Source organism: Temnothorax curvispinosus, unplaced genomic scaffold (genome assembly GCF_003070985.1).
Source record: "Temnothorax curvispinosus isolate PA1 unplaced genomic scaffold, ASM307098v1 QBEX01003965.1, whole genome shotgun sequence".
In the NCBI taxonomy this organism is placed as follows: domain Eukaryota; kingdom Metazoa; phylum Arthropoda; class Insecta; order Hymenoptera; family Formicidae; genus Temnothorax; species Temnothorax curvispinosus.
In genome coordinates, this window is record NW_020213745.1 from 121,818 (window position 1) to 142,642 (window position 20,825).

The 20,825-nt window shown below is 33.7% G+C and overlaps 1 protein-coding gene across 1 annotated transcript in view; it reads left to right on the forward strand.

Annotated features, from left to right (window-relative positions):
- LOC112453052 (liprin-alpha-1) overlaps nt 1–20,825 on the forward strand; it is a 129,122-nt gene that overhangs the window by 69,602 nt on the left and 38,695 nt on the right. The window contains exons 3-7 of the mRNA XM_025013595.1: nt 1,174–1,275; nt 1,519–1,683; nt 5,570–5,644; nt 7,236–7,331; nt 8,104–8,328. Coding sequence (XP_024869363.1) covers nt 1,174–1,275; nt 1,519–1,683; nt 5,570–5,644; nt 7,236–7,331; nt 8,104–8,328 — 663 coding nt within the window. The remainder of the gene's footprint in view (nt 1–1,173; nt 1,276–1,518; nt 1,684–5,569; nt 5,645–7,235; nt 7,332–8,103; nt 8,329–20,825) is intronic.

Here is a 20,825-nt window from a genome sequence, read left to right on the forward strand (position 1 = left end):
ATATATATATATAAAGAGTAGCGCCACAGTACGGCGAGAAACGCAAAACAAGGATTCACAGCATGGTTTATAAAATAAAAGAAAAAGAATTATTCTCAACTCTACTAAAGAAGAGCGCATTGATCAACGCTAGTCCTTACTCCAACAGATGTACTAATACCGCACAGTAAAAAATTTTGTGTATTTTTGTTAAAAATGAACCTTGTTAAAAATGTTTTTGTATTAAAAATGTAACATACTTATGTGTTAATTTCACTAATTTTGATTGTTATTTGATTTTTTTTGTGTTAAATTTATATTTAATTAAATCAAATGTGTTAAATTATGGACATAATATTTGTGTCATAATTTGACATATTCACATTATGTTAAATTAACACAAAAATTAGAGTGAATTGTTTGGGACATGTGATTTATGTTATATTTAACATAAATAACAAATTATTTTACTGTGCGGTTATCATAACCACATAAGAGCAAAGTGGTCAAAAATAAAAAGTTTACCATATAAGTTTAATACTAAACTGTTTTTTTAAATCAAATACTAGTAAAATACTTACTGGAAATTTTTATTGCTTATGGAACAAGTTTAGAAATTATCGAGGACGCTCAAAGTTACAAGTATAAGATGTATTAAACAGTTGCTGTGCTGATTTTGGTATTAAAATATGCTTCCAGAATTTGCTGTTCTTAAAATATCTTGATCTCAATCGTTTATTGTTGAAGTTAACAAAATTCATCGAGAGTATGCTAGCGTTACGTACAAGAGTAAAGTACATTAAACAAATTAGTCATTGAGCTGATTTTGATATTATAAAATGTTTTAAAATATTATACTATAGATATATATAAGATATCTCCAAACACGTTAATGTGACAGAATTAAATCGTATATATACTGCTTAATTTTTATTCTTTATTGTCGCAATTTTCTGCTGTCACTCCTTTTATGAGAAACACATTTTTAAACAATAGTATTGCGTATATAATATTTATATTGATTTTAATATCTTTTAAATTAAATTGTTACGCTTTATTTAAAAATATATTAATATGATCATATTTCCGTATAATACCTTTATCAATAGGCGCGGCGTGTATTCTTGACATCTTTTTTATCTGTTTCTCTTGTAAAGTAATTCTTTGATATTAATGTGCACCGTTTTGTTACAGGAATTTTCACAGCTGACAAAAGAACTGGCGGCGGCGCGAGAGAGCATTCTCGAAAGAGAAGAGGAAATTTCCGAATTAAAAGCGGAACGAAATAACACACGTGTGCGTATTTCTGACATTTTTAAGCATTCTAACAACTCTTTATAGCCTGACAGGACTTTGTAGGCTCTTTGAACATTTTTTTCTTAATAGATAAATGTTTACATTTGAAGCACAATAAGAATAACAAGTAAATGTAATAAATAAAAATTTGTAGGTTAATGATGAAGAATTAATAAAGGATTAATGATGAAAAATTAATATTATAGCTTTGTCATTAACATGCTTCATTATCGATATTTGCAGCTCTTATTGGAACATCTAGAGTGTTTAGTATCGCGACATGAACGATCACTCAGGATGACGGTTGTGAAACGTCAAGCCGCTGCGCAATCTGGTGTATCATCTGAGGTAGAAGTGCTGAAAGCTTTGAAAAGCCTTTTCGAGCACCACAAAGCTTTGGACGAAAAGGTATTTTATACCATTTCATCAAATGCCATTATATTGCCATTGTGATTTTTTACAGAATTAGGATTGATTTACAAAGATTTCTTTTATGAGAGAGATAATATACGCTGCGAAAAAAAGAGGAAACTAAAGTCAATTTTAATTTGAATTGACTCTAAATTTTTGGTTACAGGATGCGAACAAAAAACTTTTGTATGTTTACTGGCAAACAAAAGAGATTTGTTTGTCAGTTATAAGTTGTACTGCGATGTATGTACTCTATTTGATTTACTGTTGTTCCTGTGATGCACATAAGAATAACAAGAAACGCTTACGTAAGCGGATATACTCGTATCAATTTGTTACGCATTTAAGTAGTACGTATTTATTGTTAGATAAATATGAAGTACGCATATGTTCGATTGATATAGTTGTGAAAGCATAGGACAAAATTATTTATCTTTATATATTTTTTTTTCATAATTAGGTCGACTATATTCAAATCACCTGGTTTTATTTACTTTATCCGTGATTTTTTATTAAATTATAATTGTTTAAAAATATCAAATTATAAAAAAAATTTGTTTAATACTTCTCAAAAAAAGATACGTAAAAATCGAGGAACATGATTTATTATAAGGAGAGTGCTTGGCTGAACTTCCATATTCCGATCCTATTTTCATGAAATAGAAGTATGTAACTATTAAATGTAGTCGAATGCCACAAGTGCGAATATGCCGGAAACATTTAGTTTCCGAGATATTAAAATTTTAATTATTCGACTTAATTAACATTCTTCAAGATTTCGATATGAAAAAATAATTAGAATTCAAAATATTTTGCTGAAATGTTTTATTTTATTAGTGTATTAGGAAACTGTAAGTACAATGTTGTCAAAATATCATTACAAAGAAAAAAACAAGAGATCAGAAAAGCTTATTTTCTCATTGTTTATTAAAAAGTTATATTAACAAAAGAAGTTTCATAAATATGTAGAACGTAACCATATGGGTTTCCAACTTTTCACGTGAAGTGAGATGCACTCCGCACCGCTCTTTGCTTACAATGCGAAATGTGGTCTATCATTGTACGATTCCACATGGGTACCCAACTTTCTACACGAACCGAGGTCTACCCTCATTTACCCCTGCCGCAGGGGTGTATACTATCTATACACACATATCAGCAAATTACTTTAACATTGACACAAACTGTTATATTTCTCAGTCATTTATTAACAACTTTTTAACAAACAACGAGCGACGACTAAAACCTTTTGAATGTTGTTCAGGGTCATGACCTTGACAACATTTCAGCGAAATATTTTTAAATTCTTATCTTTCTTTATAGAAATCTTACAAAATGTTAATTTAGCCAGATAATTAATTCTAGAACGGTACACTGGGGTAGTGTAACCCTCAGCGATTTTAAAAGTTGCGCTACTTCTATATTGTATTGGGGGTTTGGACCAGGGGATGGACTTTAGAGTAGAATTTCTATAATAAGAGTTAGGACACCGTTATAACTTTGTCTCACTCCCACTAACTTCTTGGCTAAAGCATATGGCGACCATGATAGCTTTGTCTCACTCCCACTTATAGCTTGTCTTACTCCCACTAACTTGGCTGAAACATATGGCGGGATCAATAAAAAATCGTCACCACATTGACTTAACTCTTATTATAGGAACTCTACTTTCGAGAGCTCCCTACCACAGTAAGCTGCACCCATAATTGAACCAGCGCCAGCGCATTGAAAACTGCCGAGTAGGAAGCATCGAAAGTTAGTCTTCGGGTTATACTAACCCAGTGTACCGTTAACGTTAGTAAACCCGTGATATATACTAATTTTGTAAAAATAATTAAATATAATTTTGTAATAAAATGGAGTTGAAAAATTAAATAAACATTTTTTTCATTGATTTTATGACACCAATGTTACCTAATAATGTACAATAATTTCAATTTTTGCTATTTGTCATTAGAATGCTAATATCATTAGATTATTTACCAATTTTTTACTAAAAACATTTAATATTTAGTGTCAAATTACGTATATAATTTATTTTATTTATTACCATAAAAAGTTACTAAGAGCCAAAAATTACCTACATTCACCATTCAAAATAATTATACTTTTTGGAAGTAATTGAAAATATGCATTAATCCCCTTAAAGTAGACCTATACACCTTTACAATCCCAGTATAATTAGGTCACAACTCGTTTTAAAAAAAGAAATATGATTAAATAAACAAAAACCGCAATTTTACTCAATTAAAAAAATTTTGTTTTGAAATTTTGTAAATAGCTCCTGTGCAAAAGTTTTTTTTTGCTTTCTAACATAAATATTCAAGTGTCTGAGATTCTAAACTCTAAACTATCGATTTAAAAAAAAAATTTGCCCTAAAATGTGCAGTTGATTAAAAGTTATAGTAAAAAGAAAACGGCGGGTTAGCCTAACCCATGTGTACCATTTACGTTACTTTTAGAAGTGTACCATTCTAGGGTTAAGATTTGAATATCTTAGAAACTATACGTTTCTGCACATTCGCATGTGACATTCGATTACATTTAGTAAGTGCTACGTGCCTGTAAAATTTTATTAAAATCGAGCCTGGATACGGAAATCTTGTCGAACGCTTCAAAGATTTTAATGCTATTTTGTATCACAACTTCACATTTTTTGCAATGGTTTATTCTCTTTTTCTTGGTCTATTTCATATTAAAATTACAAATGAAGGACACTTAATATCAACATATCGATACGGAAGATCGATAGCACAAGAGGTTAATTTGAAAAATAAAATAAACCCAAAGTATTGCTTTTGTTTCAGTTTTATTATGTTTTATATTTATACAATTGTTTTTCTTTTTGACATTTTTCACTTTTATTTTTAAACTTTTGTAAACGTTAGGCTGGCGTCCCATGAAGCGGATTACGCGGAACGGAACGAGCATATCACTAATCACGGGATCGTTCTGATAGAACCCTGTCAAAGATTCTGTCGAAACGGTCCCGTGATTGGTGATACCCTCGTTCCGTTTCCGCGTTATTTGCTTCATGGGACGCCAGCTTCAGAATAAGATCGGGATGCATGGGAGCATAAATAATAGAATTTAATAATATTTGAATATAGTGATAAAACTTTTATTCGATATTTATGTAATCATAGCGATGCGTTACGTATCTTGATGTGCGCAAAAACCGTATGTTTAATATTTCTCTTTTTTTCTAAACATTTAGATATATCTGAAAATTATGTATTTTAAAATGCGCAGAATTTATCTCTTAAAAAAAAAATTAATATTTTAGTCATTTTTAAATGCATTCTCTTTCTCCCGCGCTTCTTTTCCTTACACAATGTTAAATTGACACAATGTTCTCGCGACTTTCCATTGTTTGTATATATGTATATATGTACGTATACAAGGCGTCATGTAATATGCGAACCACTACTCGTGGACAGGTATAGCGAATAAAACTGAATCAAAACAGCTGTCACCGTTTTGTAAGTTTCTCAATAATTAATTAATAAAGATACACAAATCAAAATGCGTCCGTATATGATTCGACAAGAAAGAGCAGCTCAACGTTCACGCGTGGCGAAATATTAAAAGGAGTATAAGTATAACAATGGCTACGCACAAATAATGCTTGCATGTATAGCAATTGTTATTTACTTAGTGCTCTTCCCAATGCCTCGTCATATGCTTAACAACTTTATTTATTAATTTCTTATTAATTATTGAGAAATTTACAAAACGGTAAAGGACTTTTCGATTCAATTTTACCCGCTCTACCTGCCCACAAGCAGTGGTCCGCATGTTACGTGACACTCTATATGTATATATGTATATATGTACGATGTTTGTAATTAGAGGATTATTGTTGCTGATGAAACCATTTCAGGTACGTGAGCGTTTACGCGTGGCCCTTGAAAGAAATACGAGTCTTGAGGAGGAACTAGCCCATACCAAAGAGGAAGTGAGTTTTATACTTTGTTAAATTAAAATACGAAAATATTAAAAATATTTCCTTAATAAAAATTGTCTATTATCTAGAAATATTTAAGAAACTTGGAATTTACATAAGATAGTGTCAGTGGTTTGACCTTGGATAGTAGTTTGAAGAAACGGCTTTGCCCCATTATTTTCATCTATTTGTAACATATTCGCGAGTTAAAAAAAAATCAGTAATACCATGTTATGGAGCAAAGATTCGGTTTCAGGACTCCATTTTTGGAATTGCTATATGATTTTTAACGGAGTTATGAACGATTAAAGTAAAAATGCCCACTTATTCTCCAACTCTCGATAACTTGATAAGAAAAAATCAAAATCAAAATCTACAAAAAAGGTTTTGTAAAAATTTCAGGCTTTAACATGAAAAAATCAAAAAATTATTTCAGGTTTTTTTATGCATGTGCCCACAAAGTAACAAGAAAATTTCGCACTTTATCAAGCTCGTTTTCTGTGTGTTAAAATTAGGATAATTGAAGAAAGTTAAAAATAGCTGCGACCTTTCGAAAGTAGAGATTTTAAACTTCAAAACTCTTTTTCTAGATTTGGATTCACATTTTTTAAAACAAAATTACACCTGTTTAAAATTGGCTTATTTCTTATCTCTATCCGCTCGATCCCTTAATTAGAGCCTCCGCACAAGACTTTCGTATGGTAACGTAGTGTAACGAAACGTGGGTCAACGCACAAGAAACGTATCGGTTACGACATTATACGTCAATACGTTTCTTGTGCGTTGATCCACGTTAAGTTACGCTACGCTATCATACGAGAGTCTTGTGCGGAGACTCTTATTTGGCGGAATGTATATAGTGTATCACTTAATTCGCGCCCACTATTTACACTGCGATATTTTTTATAAAAAATTGGGTCGAAAAGTCCTGAGCCATTTTTTTCTATAATGTTTAATAAAGCAGTAATTATACTGAGTACAGTCAATCCAGTCAATGCCGTTCTTTAGCTGACAATGAGTGTATGTCAGTGAGCCGCGCGCCTGATAGTATGCGTGAGCGCATACTATCAGGCGCGCGGTTCACTGGCATATGGCCAGCTAAAGAACGGCACTGACAATGAGCGGATTGACTTTACTTAATAATGACTGCTTTATTAAGTATTATAGAAAAAAATGACTTTTTGACTCAATTTTTGATAAGGAATATCACTGTATAAATAGTGGGCGCGAATTAGGTGACACTGTATATACAAAGGTCAAAACATGTGAACATTAATAATCTACTTTATATATGCTAAATTAGCTAAATATTGCTAAATCGTTTAGAATTTTCAATAAACAATTTTTCAGATATTACATGGCTTTAAATTTTTGTTGGTAAAAATTCATTTAATAATATTCATTTTGAAATCATTCAATACATTTTTACCGAGGAATACAAAAATAGTATTGAAAGTTTTTAGAAGTTTATTTCAAGAATGTTCTAATTTTGCCTGGATCTGAATAAAATATTTGGAAAATCAGAAAGTTCTAGACGTTATAAACGTTGAGACTCTAGACTCTTGTGACTCTTATCGTCATCTAATATAAGTGTGGTTTGCAGTTCCAGCAATATAAAATAAGCGGGCATCCACCGAAAACGTTAGATGATAGACCAAAAGAGAATGGACAGACGGATGAAATTCAGCAACAGAATAAGGTATCATAAAATCGTATTACCAATATAATCTTGATCAAATCCCATAGGCACAAACATTCACAGATACATACGCTTTTCATACTTCGCACCGATCATGGATAAGTGGAAATGTTTAAAATTTGTATGAGAGTCGTAAAATGCATTTGTGGAACTTTTTTTCACTTTGCATGCTCATATTTAGCATATATACCCTCTTTCCCTCACTTGTTAAAGTTTTACTTGGAAGCTTTAGATTCTTTATATTATCGAGGTCTGTAAGCCTCTCTATATAGTTTGAGCGAGAGCCGTGACTCGAGTCCGCGTTATTGGTTGGTATACAATTGATGTACAATTATATTTCTTTCGTAATATCTATTTAAATATTGATGCATTTTATCGTTGAATTATCACTAACGCCGTGATTCTAGAATAGTGTCATCTTATTATTTCATTTAAAACGTTTCTCATATTGCACATGATATTAAAGACCGCATAAGATTTTACATAAAATTATCATGAACATTTACGTAAACATGTTTTTGTATTTCTCGAGAGTAACACTTAAACAGGTGCACTTTTGTCCCGGATGATATATGAATTATCGACAGATCACTTTTTGTTTGTCATTTCATTGATTCGTTGCATCCATGAGAATGTATCTATCATAGTCGTGCATGATGATCGTGCAGTCGCGTAGTCGTGTAGTATTAGACGTAGTTTTTGGGAATTTCGCGGCGATGCTGGAGAGGCAATGCGAGCGAGGCATTCTGAATGTAGTGTTGTGATCGGGCAGAATGAGACTGAGCAGGCAGCAAGCCAACCGCAGCAGCAGCAACAATACCATCAACATCAATTGCAACCGCTGCAGCAGCAACAGCAACAACAACAATCGGTACAAAAACCAGGTACAGAGAAGTCCGCCGAAGTTGGCAGTAGATTGAGCAATGGAAGTCTCGATCCAGCCGAGCAGGATTCAGCAGTACGAGTAATAGATTTGCAAGCCACTCTCGACAAGCAGGTATGAATCAGTATTGTACGACGGAACGGATAGAAAAAGTCCAACTATTAACAGAACTTCAGGTAGCTTTCCATCTCTATTAACATAACTATTAACAGAACTTCAGGTAGTTTTCTATCTCTGTGTATATGAATATATATAAAGATCATAACTAATTTTTATAATCTTACTTCCGCAATAGAACACTAGTTTTTTTATTTTACACACACGCGCGCGCGCGCGCATGCACGCATGCGTATACGTATCCATAAAGAAATACAGAGGGAGAAAGAGGGAGAGGTAAAGAAACGAAATGCGAGTCGAAGAGAATCATTAGCAATTACTATCTGAATCAATTGGTAATTGTTTAGAATTGGCTTTTCCTGATTTTGATATTTTTTTACTCTTAACAAAAAATTTTGTTGTAATTCTGACAACGATAGGGTATCTCCGGTATATACGCCGCACCTAAGAACAACTTAATTTATCAAGTACTATTTACTATGTTTAAGGCAACTGAATTATACCAATAAAAACTTTATATTGTCTACTACTATAAAAGAATTAGAAATATGAAATATTTATTCCTTGTATTTAACAAAAAAAACTTTCAGAAATTCTTGCATTTTTGCCATATATCCCATACGGGTGGGATATATGCCATTTATGGGGGTGGAATATATACGCCTTATATATTAGGTTGGGGAAAAAGTAATCCATTATTTTTTCGTTTATTTCAAGGTTTTATTTAACATAGTTAGGATTGTTCGATTTGGGTCAATATGCACCGTTTTGTTCTACAATTTGTTGCCATTTCAAAGGTAATTTCATTATGCCTCTCTCATAGAAGCCCTGGTCCCTACCTGTACGAGGTGCATCTTTAACATAGAAATTACCGGAACGGAATCGACGAAACCAAAATTGCGCGCGATAGGCTGTGACAATATCGGGATCATGAACACCATTCACAATTTCAGCTGCCTGGTTTGCATTTTCGCCTTTATCGAAGCAAAATTGTAAAATATACCGAATTTTCTCTTTGTTGACGTCCATATTTTACGCGCTATAACTCACAACTGAATTGACCAATCACAAAACAGTTATAGAATAACCTATGCGATTAATACATCACGTGATATATATCACTAGAACCATCTAGCGAAAAAATAATGAATTACTTTTTCCCCAACCTAATATATATAAAATTACAAATAATATTTATAAATAAGGCAATAAAATGTCATAAGAAGTTATAAAATGTGTGTAAAAAGTTTATTAAGATGTAAGAATAATAAACAAATTATAAAACTGAAAAATTTTTAATATTTCGCTCACAAAGTTCCTCTTATGAGGAAGCTTGTATTTTATTCGATGCATAATTATTAGTATTTATATTAGTTTGGCTTCCTCATAGAAGAAGGTTTATGAGCGAAATAAAATAGGAGCAATGGTAGCGATCTGTAATGATGAGGAACCAATGTGCAAGTTTCTAATTTGCACACTTTTTTTAATTTTAAATTTAATCTTTTTATGAATTGGTAGAGGATCAGCTTATATATAGTAGCACAAGTGGGGTTTTACAATCGACGCAATGTCAAATCGATATTGACTTTGGGAATTCAGGCTACATGGTCTATATGGACTTCGCATATGGACTTTTATTAATCGCGTATAAAGTTAGGTCTAATTAACCAAATCCTAAATAAGTATATATGAAATAGGGGTACAAAAGAATGAAAAAGGTAATAAAATTAGAAATAGGCCGATATCTCCAAATTTGCGGAAGTTAGAGCAGCCACGGACATTTCTCAAAAAAATCAAAACTTTATAAAGAAAGAATCTTTACCCCTTTACCAATCACCGCCAAATTTAATACCAACTTTCCTTTAATAATACTCTACATAAAAAAAAAAAAATTGAGCTCAATATCTCAAATTTGCGGAATTTAGAGCAACCACGGACATCAAATCCGTACACACACACACACGCGCGCGCGCGCACACACACACACACGCACACGCACGCACACACACACACGGACATTTTTTAAACGCAATTTTTCGATGTTTTAGAATACTCTGAACATATTAGCATCAAAAACTCAAAAAACAATCTTTTCTTTAGTTTTTTCTACCCCTATTTCATATATAATTTTTTTAAATTTCATTGATTAGACCCAACTTTATACGCAATCAAAGGTTCATATACGTAATTTACGAAAACAAAGCTTCCTCTATGAGGAAGCAAAAAATAGAAGAGCGAATAGAGATGCATCAGAGATTATTGTTATACGATCCAAAAAAAAAAAAGGAAAAAGAACACATAGGAGATTTCGAGTTTTACAAAGTGTCTGTACTATGGCATAAATTCCGCATGCTAAAAATGCCGTATATCCTAATAAACAAGAGGGATATACAAGATATCAAGCTAAATAAAAAATACAAGAGCTATGCACTTGTATTTTGCTGTATTCCATCATTTACTATCCCTCTACACTTATGTATCATGAAATAACCATTAAACTTTTTACATTCCTTCTAGTAATCATTTTACGTAGTCGTAATATATGATCGCGCTACTTACTATGGTGAGAGATTGGTTCAACTCACGACGGTTTTGTTAATATTAACAGTGAAGAACTGAAATTACAATACAATGCTAATATGGCATAAAGGCACATAACAGTGTGATTGCAAGTATCTTTATTCCTTCTATTTTTTCTGACTTCTGCGGCGTAAATCCTCGCGCGGCGTAAATACCGGAGTTGCTCTAATAAAAATTGGGAGAGATCGCAGAATATGTGATCTACTTATTTTTGTCAACATAAACAGGCATTAATTGATGTATGTGTTTAACTTCATACTTGAAACTTTATTTGCATATTGAAGTAAGTGCTTGGGCGGAGAGGGATGAAATCCATCCCCCATCCACGCATATGTTGTTTGGGTGTATAAGCAAACGAGCAGGGGATGGAATGGGGTGGACCTCACTTCAAAAGTGAGGTGAAAAGTTGGAAACAATAAATTTTTTATCCATCAAATATAAAAGAAAATGTTAAAACAAAATTTGCACTATTCGAAAGAGCAACTATGATGATAGAAACAAATGTTTTATATCTTTTAGAAAATATATCGACGTTATCGATATTCTTTTTAACAATATATTTTTCTCTAAGTAATTTGTTTCTTCGAGTTATTCCGCATGTAAAGGTATTACAAATTATACAGGTATTACAAAATAAACAGCTTACAAAATAATTTATATTTTATTTTTACATATTTTGACACAAAATATGAAATATTTATTTTTCGATGACTGCTTTAATATTTTTATGTAAAAATTAATAAAATACATAGTTTTAAGAAAAATACATAAACACTATGTAATCAGAATAAAATATAAAATATTTTGTAAATTATTTATCTTTTTATAACTGTTATATGCAAAATGACTGGAGGTATAAAAAAACTTCGCCCAATTTAAGCTATCCGGGTTATCAATTATGTATAATTTTGTAGATAATAATGGTAGTATTAAAGAAAAAATAGTTTTACATCTTCAAACCCCCGCCGGAAGCAGTTCTGACCTCCTAATAATGTCGTTTTATTCGTTTGATAGAGCGTTTTATAGAGAGTTTTATTCATCATCAGAGCTGTTCAAGATGATAACGGGGGAGGGAGAGATGTGGCATGCAAGCGGCGGATATACCCGTTATTTTTTTATTTAAAATATATTGATACCTTCTGAGCATAGCAATGACGAATTTGTTATCTTGGACAGCTCTGATGATGAGCCATCGAACAAATAAAATGATAGAATAATTTTATATAGAAAGATATTTATTACAATATCTAAAAACATTCATGGTATAAAAAATTTGTTTCTATTTGCTTTCTTAAACAATGTAACTTTTCTCTTAAATTTTCTTTTGCACTTAACGAATACAAAATTATAATATTATAGTATACAAGATGGCATTTTTAATGACTTATGGCGCACGCGCACACCTTGTGTGTGTGTGTGTGTGTGTGTGTGTGTGTGTGCGTGCGTGCGTGCGTGCGAGCTCGAGTAAATACGTAAAACGGTAAAACAGCGATATCATTAACGATTTTGCATGAATCATTCACTCTAAGCACAGAATTCTAAAGAAACATGTATTGTTTAATATTTTGTGTGGTGTGTTATCTCAATAACAAGTGTACTTCTATTATTTTTTCTAATTTGTACCACAACAGATATTTCGTAAGAGAAATCTTTTATTTTATGAAATTTAACGAAAACATTTAAATGACATTGATATACCTTTTGATATACCCATTGATATCCCATTGATATACGGAAAAAACACCCAATTTTCGGTGTAAAAATACCATCAAAAAGACCATCAAAGGTTTGGTGTAAATTCGGATCGTCAATTGACGCTTCCCATGACTCTTCCTCCGCGCCACATATTCTGCAGCATGTTTTTTCCATTGGCTCTCAGTATCTTCCACTTCTCATCTCATTTCCTAATCTGAATCTTGCTATCCTAATCATAGACTTTTCTTTCCCTTTTCTCTCCAGGTATTCCGGCCTCCTGTTTTCTGCTACTTTCTTGTACTATTTATTGTACTTTGACTCTCTTATCCTTTCGTCTCTCTCTTGAATCTGAATGTCTTTGTCCCTTTTTGTTAAATCTTCAATGCTGCTCCATCCCTCCCTTCTCTTCCTTTTTATCTCCTCGACTGCATATCCTCTTCTCTCATAGAAACTCCTTCTTTCCTCTTTCCATTTTGATTTTTCCTTCCTTCCTGACCTTCTCTCTTATTTCCTTCCAGCACTCTCTTGTGATCTCGTTTCCTTCTCTACTCTCCAATTTTTCTTCGTACTTCATCGCCCTTTTACCAGCACTTATTTTCATCTTGTTTCTCTTAGTTTCCTACCTTAGCATATATCCGGGCATGCTCCAGTCTAGGCCCAATGTCCACCTTATATACCTTTTATGTATTCTTTCTATTTTCTCTTTCTCTTTTCATCCCCATATCTCTGCTCCATACAACGCTATGCTTGCTACCAATGAGTCGAATAGCTTTATCCTTCTTACCCAATCCCCTCTGAACATTCTTTTTCCTAACGCGAGCGTGAAATGGGCCGCTTTTCGCGCTTGTTTTGAGTGAGCAAAACGATCCATTTCGCAATGATGACGTAAGCGTTGAAACATGGAGCCATTTCTCAACTAGTGGAGAAATGAAATTGTAAAACAAGCGCGAAAAGCGGCCTGTTTCACGCTCTTGTGTTGTTAGGAAAAATAGTATGAACAACTCGTGGGAAGAGTGGTCGAGCCCAAATGAGTGTTATGGTCGCACGAGCGAAGCGAGTGTTACCAACTTCACACTCATTCAGAATCGACCATTTTTTCCACTAGTTGTACAATATACTATTTCCTATCCCCCAGACCTGTCTTATTGCTACCGCGGCGTTCCTTACTCTTTTGTTTATATGCGCTTCCTGCCCTCCGTTCTTTTGGAATATGTACCCTAGGTAGCAGAATTCCTTTACCTCTTCTATTTCTTCTTCCTTCCATCTCCACTCTACTTTCTTCATTTTACCTCCTCCCTTCCTAAATCTCATTACCTTTGTTTTCCCTACGTTCACTCTTAGCTTTTTTCTGTCAAAGTATTTTTCCAATCTTTTCAGCATTCTCTTCATCTCCTCTTCATCCTTTGCTATAGTTACTCTATCATCCGCGTATGCTAATGCCCAGAATTTTATTTTCCCTACTACCCTTCCGTCGTGTCCCTTCCTCATTGTCTCCTCTATATCCGCCATCAAAAGTTTGAAGAGCATAGCGCTCAGTGGGCATCCTTGCCTAACTCCTTTGACCGTTCAGAAGCATTGTCCTTTTTCTCCCTTTACCCTCACTACACATCTTGTCTCCTCGTATAGGCCTTCTATCCTTGTCCTCAGCTGTTCACTGATTTCTTCTCTTTTCATTACTTCCCATATTTTTTCTCTATCCACGAAGTCGAATGCTGCTTTCAGGTCTATAAATGCTGCTACCAGCTTCCCTTTTTTCTTGCTCATAACTCTTCCAATCACGTAGTTCAGTGCATATATATTTTCCATTGTTTCTTTTTTTTTCTAAATTCTGTCTGTGTTTCTGGTAGTATTTCCTTTTTTTCTACCTCTTTCTCTAGCCTTTTAGCCAATATTGTTGCATATATTTTATAACTTGTGTTCATTAATGTTACCTTTCTGTAATCCTGCGCTTCTTTCCCTTCTCCTTTTTTTACTATCGGTATTTTACTATTATTCCTTCTTTCCAATCTCTTGCTATTTCTCTTGTCCTTTATGCTGTATCGCATATCTCCCATATTTTTTCTTTCAATCTCTCGCCTCCATAAATCCATATCTCATTTGGTAGTCCATCCGTGCCTGCAGCTTTCTTCTCTCTCATTTCCCTGATTACTTCTTCCACTTCCTCTCTCCTTATTCCCTCCTGTCCCTCTTTGCTCCCTACTCTTTCCTCTCCCTTCTTATCTTTTTCACGCGGTTTTACCGTAACTTCCTCTAGCAACTCCATGAAGTGTTTGTTCCACTGCATCTCCGTTATTTCTTCGCATATCTCTTTTCTGCTTTTCCTTTTTCTATTTATAAATTTCCATACTTTTTTCTCATTGGTTGCTTCTCTCGCTTCTTTCATTATTCTCTCCTTTTCGGACTCTTTCTTCTCTTTTATTTTTTTCTCATATTTCTTTTTCTTTACTTCTTTTTATCTACCTCTCCTTTTTTCCATTTTACCAGATTCTCACGCGCTTCTCTCCTTAGCTTTGCACATTCTCTATCCCACCATCTGTTTTTATTCTTTGCTCTCTGGTCTTCTCTTATTTCTTTCCATTCTGCACCCCGCTCTACCGCCTTCTTTATTCCTTCCATTATTTCCTCTATACTCGTACCTTCTATCTTCTCCTCTTTTATTCTTTCTTTGTAACTTTCTTTTCCTTCCTTCGACCAATTCATTATTCTTCTGATTTCTTTCTCCTCTTTTCCTCTCTCACTTGTTCCTTTTACCCTTATTGTTATGGGCTGATGATCCGAGTCTATAGCCTCTCCAATCTTTATTTCCTCCGCGTTCTCCCAAATTTCTTGGTTTCCAATTACATAGTCTATTACCGACTTGCCCCTCCCTCCTGTAAATGTAAACTCTCCGTCAGTGTCTCCTTTTGTTCCGTTCAGTATTCCTAATCCCTCTTCCTCTATAAACTCCAGCAGCTTCCTTCCTTCCGCGTTAATTTCTTTATCCTTCGATTTTCTTCTTTTCCCCATTATCTCTGTTAATCCTTTTTTTTCTCCAGTTCTTGCATTAAAATCGCCTCCTATTATTATTTGCTCCCCTAATCCTCCATCGTTTGTATAATCCTTTATATACTTTAACTTCTTTTCAATATCGTTATTTACATATTCCGTTATAATCCTCCACGTTCCCTCCTTTGTCTTTGCTATTCTTTCTACAATTCTTTCCTCTTCCCTCTCTTCCGTACCGGTTGCCGCCATTTCTTTCCTAACGCCTGTTATTATCCCTCCTCTTGCTCTTCCTTTCTTTTTTTCTTTTGTCGCTGGTTGACATTTCCACACATATTTATCTGATAACGTTCTTTTAACCTTACACCAATCTTTTTGCTCTACCTATGTTTCTAGCACAGTTATTATATCCCAGCTTTCCATCTCTTTCCAGAATTCATCATTTTTCCTCTTTAATCTAGTTATATTTGAGAAGCCTATGTTTATTGTGCTCTCCTTTTCTTCATATTGCTTGCTCCTTTCTTGACCTCACATCTTCCCTCCTCCTCTCCCGTTCTCCGTCCGTGTCTTCTCCTTTCCTATCTCTCTTCCTTTCCTTATTACTTCCGAAAGACACTCCTCTTCTCCAATTTTCCTTTACTTTCGTTCCATTTCATTTCTTTGTTATTCATCCACATCTTCTGATATCCAGTCGTGATTTTCTTTCCTGCTTCTCTCTCCTCTTTTGCTATTCTTCTTATTTCTTTTTGTATCTGTCTTTCCGTTTTAGTTAGATCGTCGTCCAGGTATATTTTATATTTTTTTCCCAACTCTTTTCTTTTTGTCATTATTTCTCTTTTGTCTTCCCAGCTTTTACATTTCATCATTGTCATCTTATTATTTCCATATCCTATTTCCTGTACTTGCTCAATGGCCGCTTTTATCTTCTCTACTTCGTATCATCTTCTCTACCTTCTCTTTCTTTCCTATCTCGCCTGCTTCCTCCGTCTCTTTCACAATTATATTATTTCTTCTCCTTTTTCTCTCCGTCATTTCCATATTTTTTTCCATCTCCTTTATTTTTTCCATTAAATTTCTTCCCTCGCCCCTCTCTGCTCCGCTCAGGTTTGCCTTTTCCATTTTTTCCTCTACATTTTTTATTCTTTCTTCTAACGATTTTCTTTGTTGCTTCCATATTTCTTCTCTCTTCTTGACTTCCTCTCTCAACTCTTTTCTTTCATTTTTTATTTCCTCTTTATTTTTTCTTCTTTCCATTTCTTGTTCCTCCAATTTCCTTAGAATTTCCTTTAGGATCCCTTCTGCTGCCATCTTTTCTTCCTCTTCTTCTCCCTTTTTAATTTTAGCTTGCGGTGATCTGTTGACCTTCCTTATTTCGTTGAATTTTTCCAATATCTCTTTTTCTGCTTTGGCTATTTCTTCCTCTGTTCCTTCTCTTTTCCTCTTTTGTATATAGTCTGTAATTGTTCCCACACTGTCTGTTCTCCCTCTCAGCTTGAACAACTCTTCCGCTGTCGTTGGCTTTCCCTTCGCTTTCCTTCCGTCTTCGTTTTCTTTCTTTTCCTTGTTGCCACGGTCGTGAATACAGGTCCGGAAACTTGTCCGTTTTTTTGGTGGTGGGGGTGACTCGCTTAATGACGATATTTTCATAGGTTTGCCATGTGACCGCGCGCGTCACTGCGTTGCAAGGATTTTTTATCATGCATACGCGTTGTCCACTAATCCGTTTCACTGTAAAGGCTCCCGCACAATGAAAAATATAAGGAACAAGGAACAGATATTAGCGATTAAAAATAAGAAATCAGGAATAATATTAATCGCTAATATCTGTTCCCTGTTCCTTATATTTTTCATTGCGGAGGCCTTAACCAATACAATATTTTTATAATAAATGTAAGATATAAAATAGTATGTACAAAAAGCAGCGAGTTTTGTAAATAAGTTGGCTCAATCAACGTTTTAAATGAGTTCAAATGTGGATGAGTGGTAGCAAGAGATCCGCCTTGCAGTTACCGTTTTTAGTTTGATTCTGATTATTGTTTTTTTTTTACAATTATTTTACGAAAAAAAAAATAAAAAGCTTATATGCTTAAGTCCCCTTTTTGCAATAACATCCATAAATAAAATAAAGTACATCTATATGTTAAAAACGCTTATCGTATACCGTACGATTAATATGATTAAAGCAATGAACTAATTCGATTTTTCTACAAATACGTCGTTAACTAAATTTGTTAAAAAATTCCAAGCGTAGCATTAAATCCACGCGTGTATTGTTTAAATAATTATTTTATTTTTGTTTATTTACATTTTAATTTCTATTTTACTTAACCATTAAGAATTCTTGTACGTTCACGACAAATTTATCGAAATTACTTAACTTCAATCTCTGAGGACGGTTATTCAAGTCCATACTAAAGTCTATATCCGTCGTTAGCTTGGTGAATGCATTCGCTAATCTTTGTGCTACTTGTGGATCCGTTTGACTGGATACAATATTCTGTACAAGTTGCTGATATTGTTCTTGATAGCAATATATGAGATAGTAAAGAGGCGTACTGGCGTTCGAGATCAGATCTGAATCCATTTGATGTGACAAAATGAGACTTATCAGCAACTGAAAGGAAAAATTCAATATTTCAAAATTTGCTGTATCCTAAAAGGTACGTTTATATGCTCATAAGCTATCGCTTGTAAAAACTTACGTTCAAAAAGGATGCCATTATGTCTTTGCGCCGCCGTCCTTGCGTAACTTCTTTGTGAATGTGCATGGTCAAGGCTTGGATTGTATCACAGCAAAGGTAGCTACTTTATTGCCAAATGAATATAAACCTAATTCTACTGATGACGCTAAAAGCTGCTGCAGCAATTTAACAGGTTGCAATTCGGCACGACACAATATTTCGTTAATTTCATTGTCAATTTAATCACCTTCTAGGACTTCGTACGTTCGTTACATTCAATATGTCAATATGTAATATGTTATATAACATATGACATATGTTATATGTCAATATATTCAATATGTATTTGCGTTATTTAAAAAATCTCCAGCGCTCCAGGTGGTGATAGTTTCAACTACATAAAATGACTTCACTAAGCGAGTCACCCCCCACTACTAGAGTTTCCAGACCTGTATTCACGACCGTGCTTGTCGCCTTGTTGCTTACCCTCTATTATTCCTTCTTTTCCTGCTTCCATTTGCCACCTCTGCGTGCTTTACTTTTGCCAGGGCTCCCTCTACGCCTATTCTTTCCTCCCTTTCTAATTACTTCTATCCGCTCCTCGTCAGTAACCCACCTCCTGTTCTCTCCGACAGGCGACGTCACTGTCCTCCTTTCCTGCTTTGGCGCCTTCTCCTGCCTTCTCCCTAACCTGCACGTCTGTTAACTTTCTTTACCTTATTAATTAATAATTTCTTATTTCCTACGATTGACTTACCGTATCTTTCCTTACTCTCCTGCTTCCACTCTTTCTTACTCTCTACTCTTCACCTTTTTCTCCCTACTCTATCTGCCACTTTCAACCGTCCAACTTCCACCTGATTCACAACGTCCGCTCTCTTCAACTCCTCTCAATGACAATATTGAAAGAAATAAGTATTTATCGTGGTTTTTCGAATTTTAATATGTTATAACTGTAATTTTGAGATTTCTTCATAACTATATAATTATAAGATTCAAATTATAATTTTATTAAAATTCACCCTTCTCTAAAATTAGCTAAAGAAGACATTTAAAAAACTTAACCACAGTTAATTTTTAATATTTTTATTTAAAAATTATTATAGCCTCCATATTTTAGTATTAAGATTTTTGTTTTCAAGAAATGTATCCGAAAACATGATTAAGAAAGTTTATCCAGGTAATGAGCTGAAAAATTTAATTATTTTTAGCATTAATTTTTAATTATGATAATTTATTTATTTTTGTTAATTGTCTATTAATTAAAAATACAGGGTGTTTCAGAATTGCACGGCACTATTTTAGGGAAATATTTTCTAGGTCAAAATGAACAAAAAAGTTTATATAAACATATGTCCTAAACTTATTCATTAGTAAGATATTAAAGAGTAAAGATGATGTTTAACAGTAAAACATTTAAGTATGTTTTTGAATTGGCGTTTTGTTGAATGCCGCATTCAGCACGATGTATCCATGTTTCTCTGGCGCGTCTTATGGCATCAGGATTATTCCTGATAGTTAATGCAGCTTTCATTATGCGATTTTCTAATTCTTCTTGCGTGCCAATAAGTCTACAATAAACTAAAGACTTCACCTAACTTCATAGAAAATAGTCTAACGGCGTGAGATTATTGTATATGTATATGTTTAAGAAATAAGCCAAGAACGTTAAAAAATGTAAAATTTTTTAGTTATATTTATATAGAATGTTCCAAGTTTTTCTAGACAAACTTTAGTAGTAAATGTTCTATGAGCAGAAATAAGAAAAAAATGTTATATAAACATAGGTTTTAAAATGTTTTATTAAAAAGTTATAGTAAAAATATGAAACACATATGTAAGAAACAATTTCACTTAAGTTTGCATTTCAAAGTGCCGCGCTCATGTCAATACAAGCTATACATCTACCTAATCGAATCCACGTGTGTTGGCGAGAAAATAAAGGTACTTCGAGAGCAATCGCTAAACCGTTGCTAAGAAAGTTCAAAAAAGAATGTGTAAACGTTCTGGCAAGAAATGGAAGCCAATTAGCATGTCGTTTTATACGCCCATCCATACATTACAGTTGAACTCACGTTAAAAAGTTGTTTCTCGAACAGCGTATGGATTTTCGTATGTCCATACATGATTTTTATGAAAATTGAAAACATTGCTTGTAAATGTAGTCCATAGTATTCTCGATAGGAGAAAGTCATCTTTTTGTTGCATATATTATTCACAGAATTGTGTTCGCTTTTTGTGATCAGTTGGCAAAAGTTTTTGTACCGGTGTGAAATGATACGGGCACCTGTTATCAGCAGTGCTTATCTTCAAAGCATACTTCGGGATAGCTGTAGCTATGACGCTTGTCGCGAGCACTTACGGTAGGATTACTATTAAACATCATGTAACGTCATATCACTTATGTATGTTTTGTCACTTCAACACGAAATTCTAACTTTTGTTATAACTTCCTAATAAAGCATTTTAGGATCTATGTTTATGTAATATTTTTTTCTTATTTCTGTTCATGGGACATTCTACTAAAGTTTATCCAGAAAAACTTGAGACATCCTG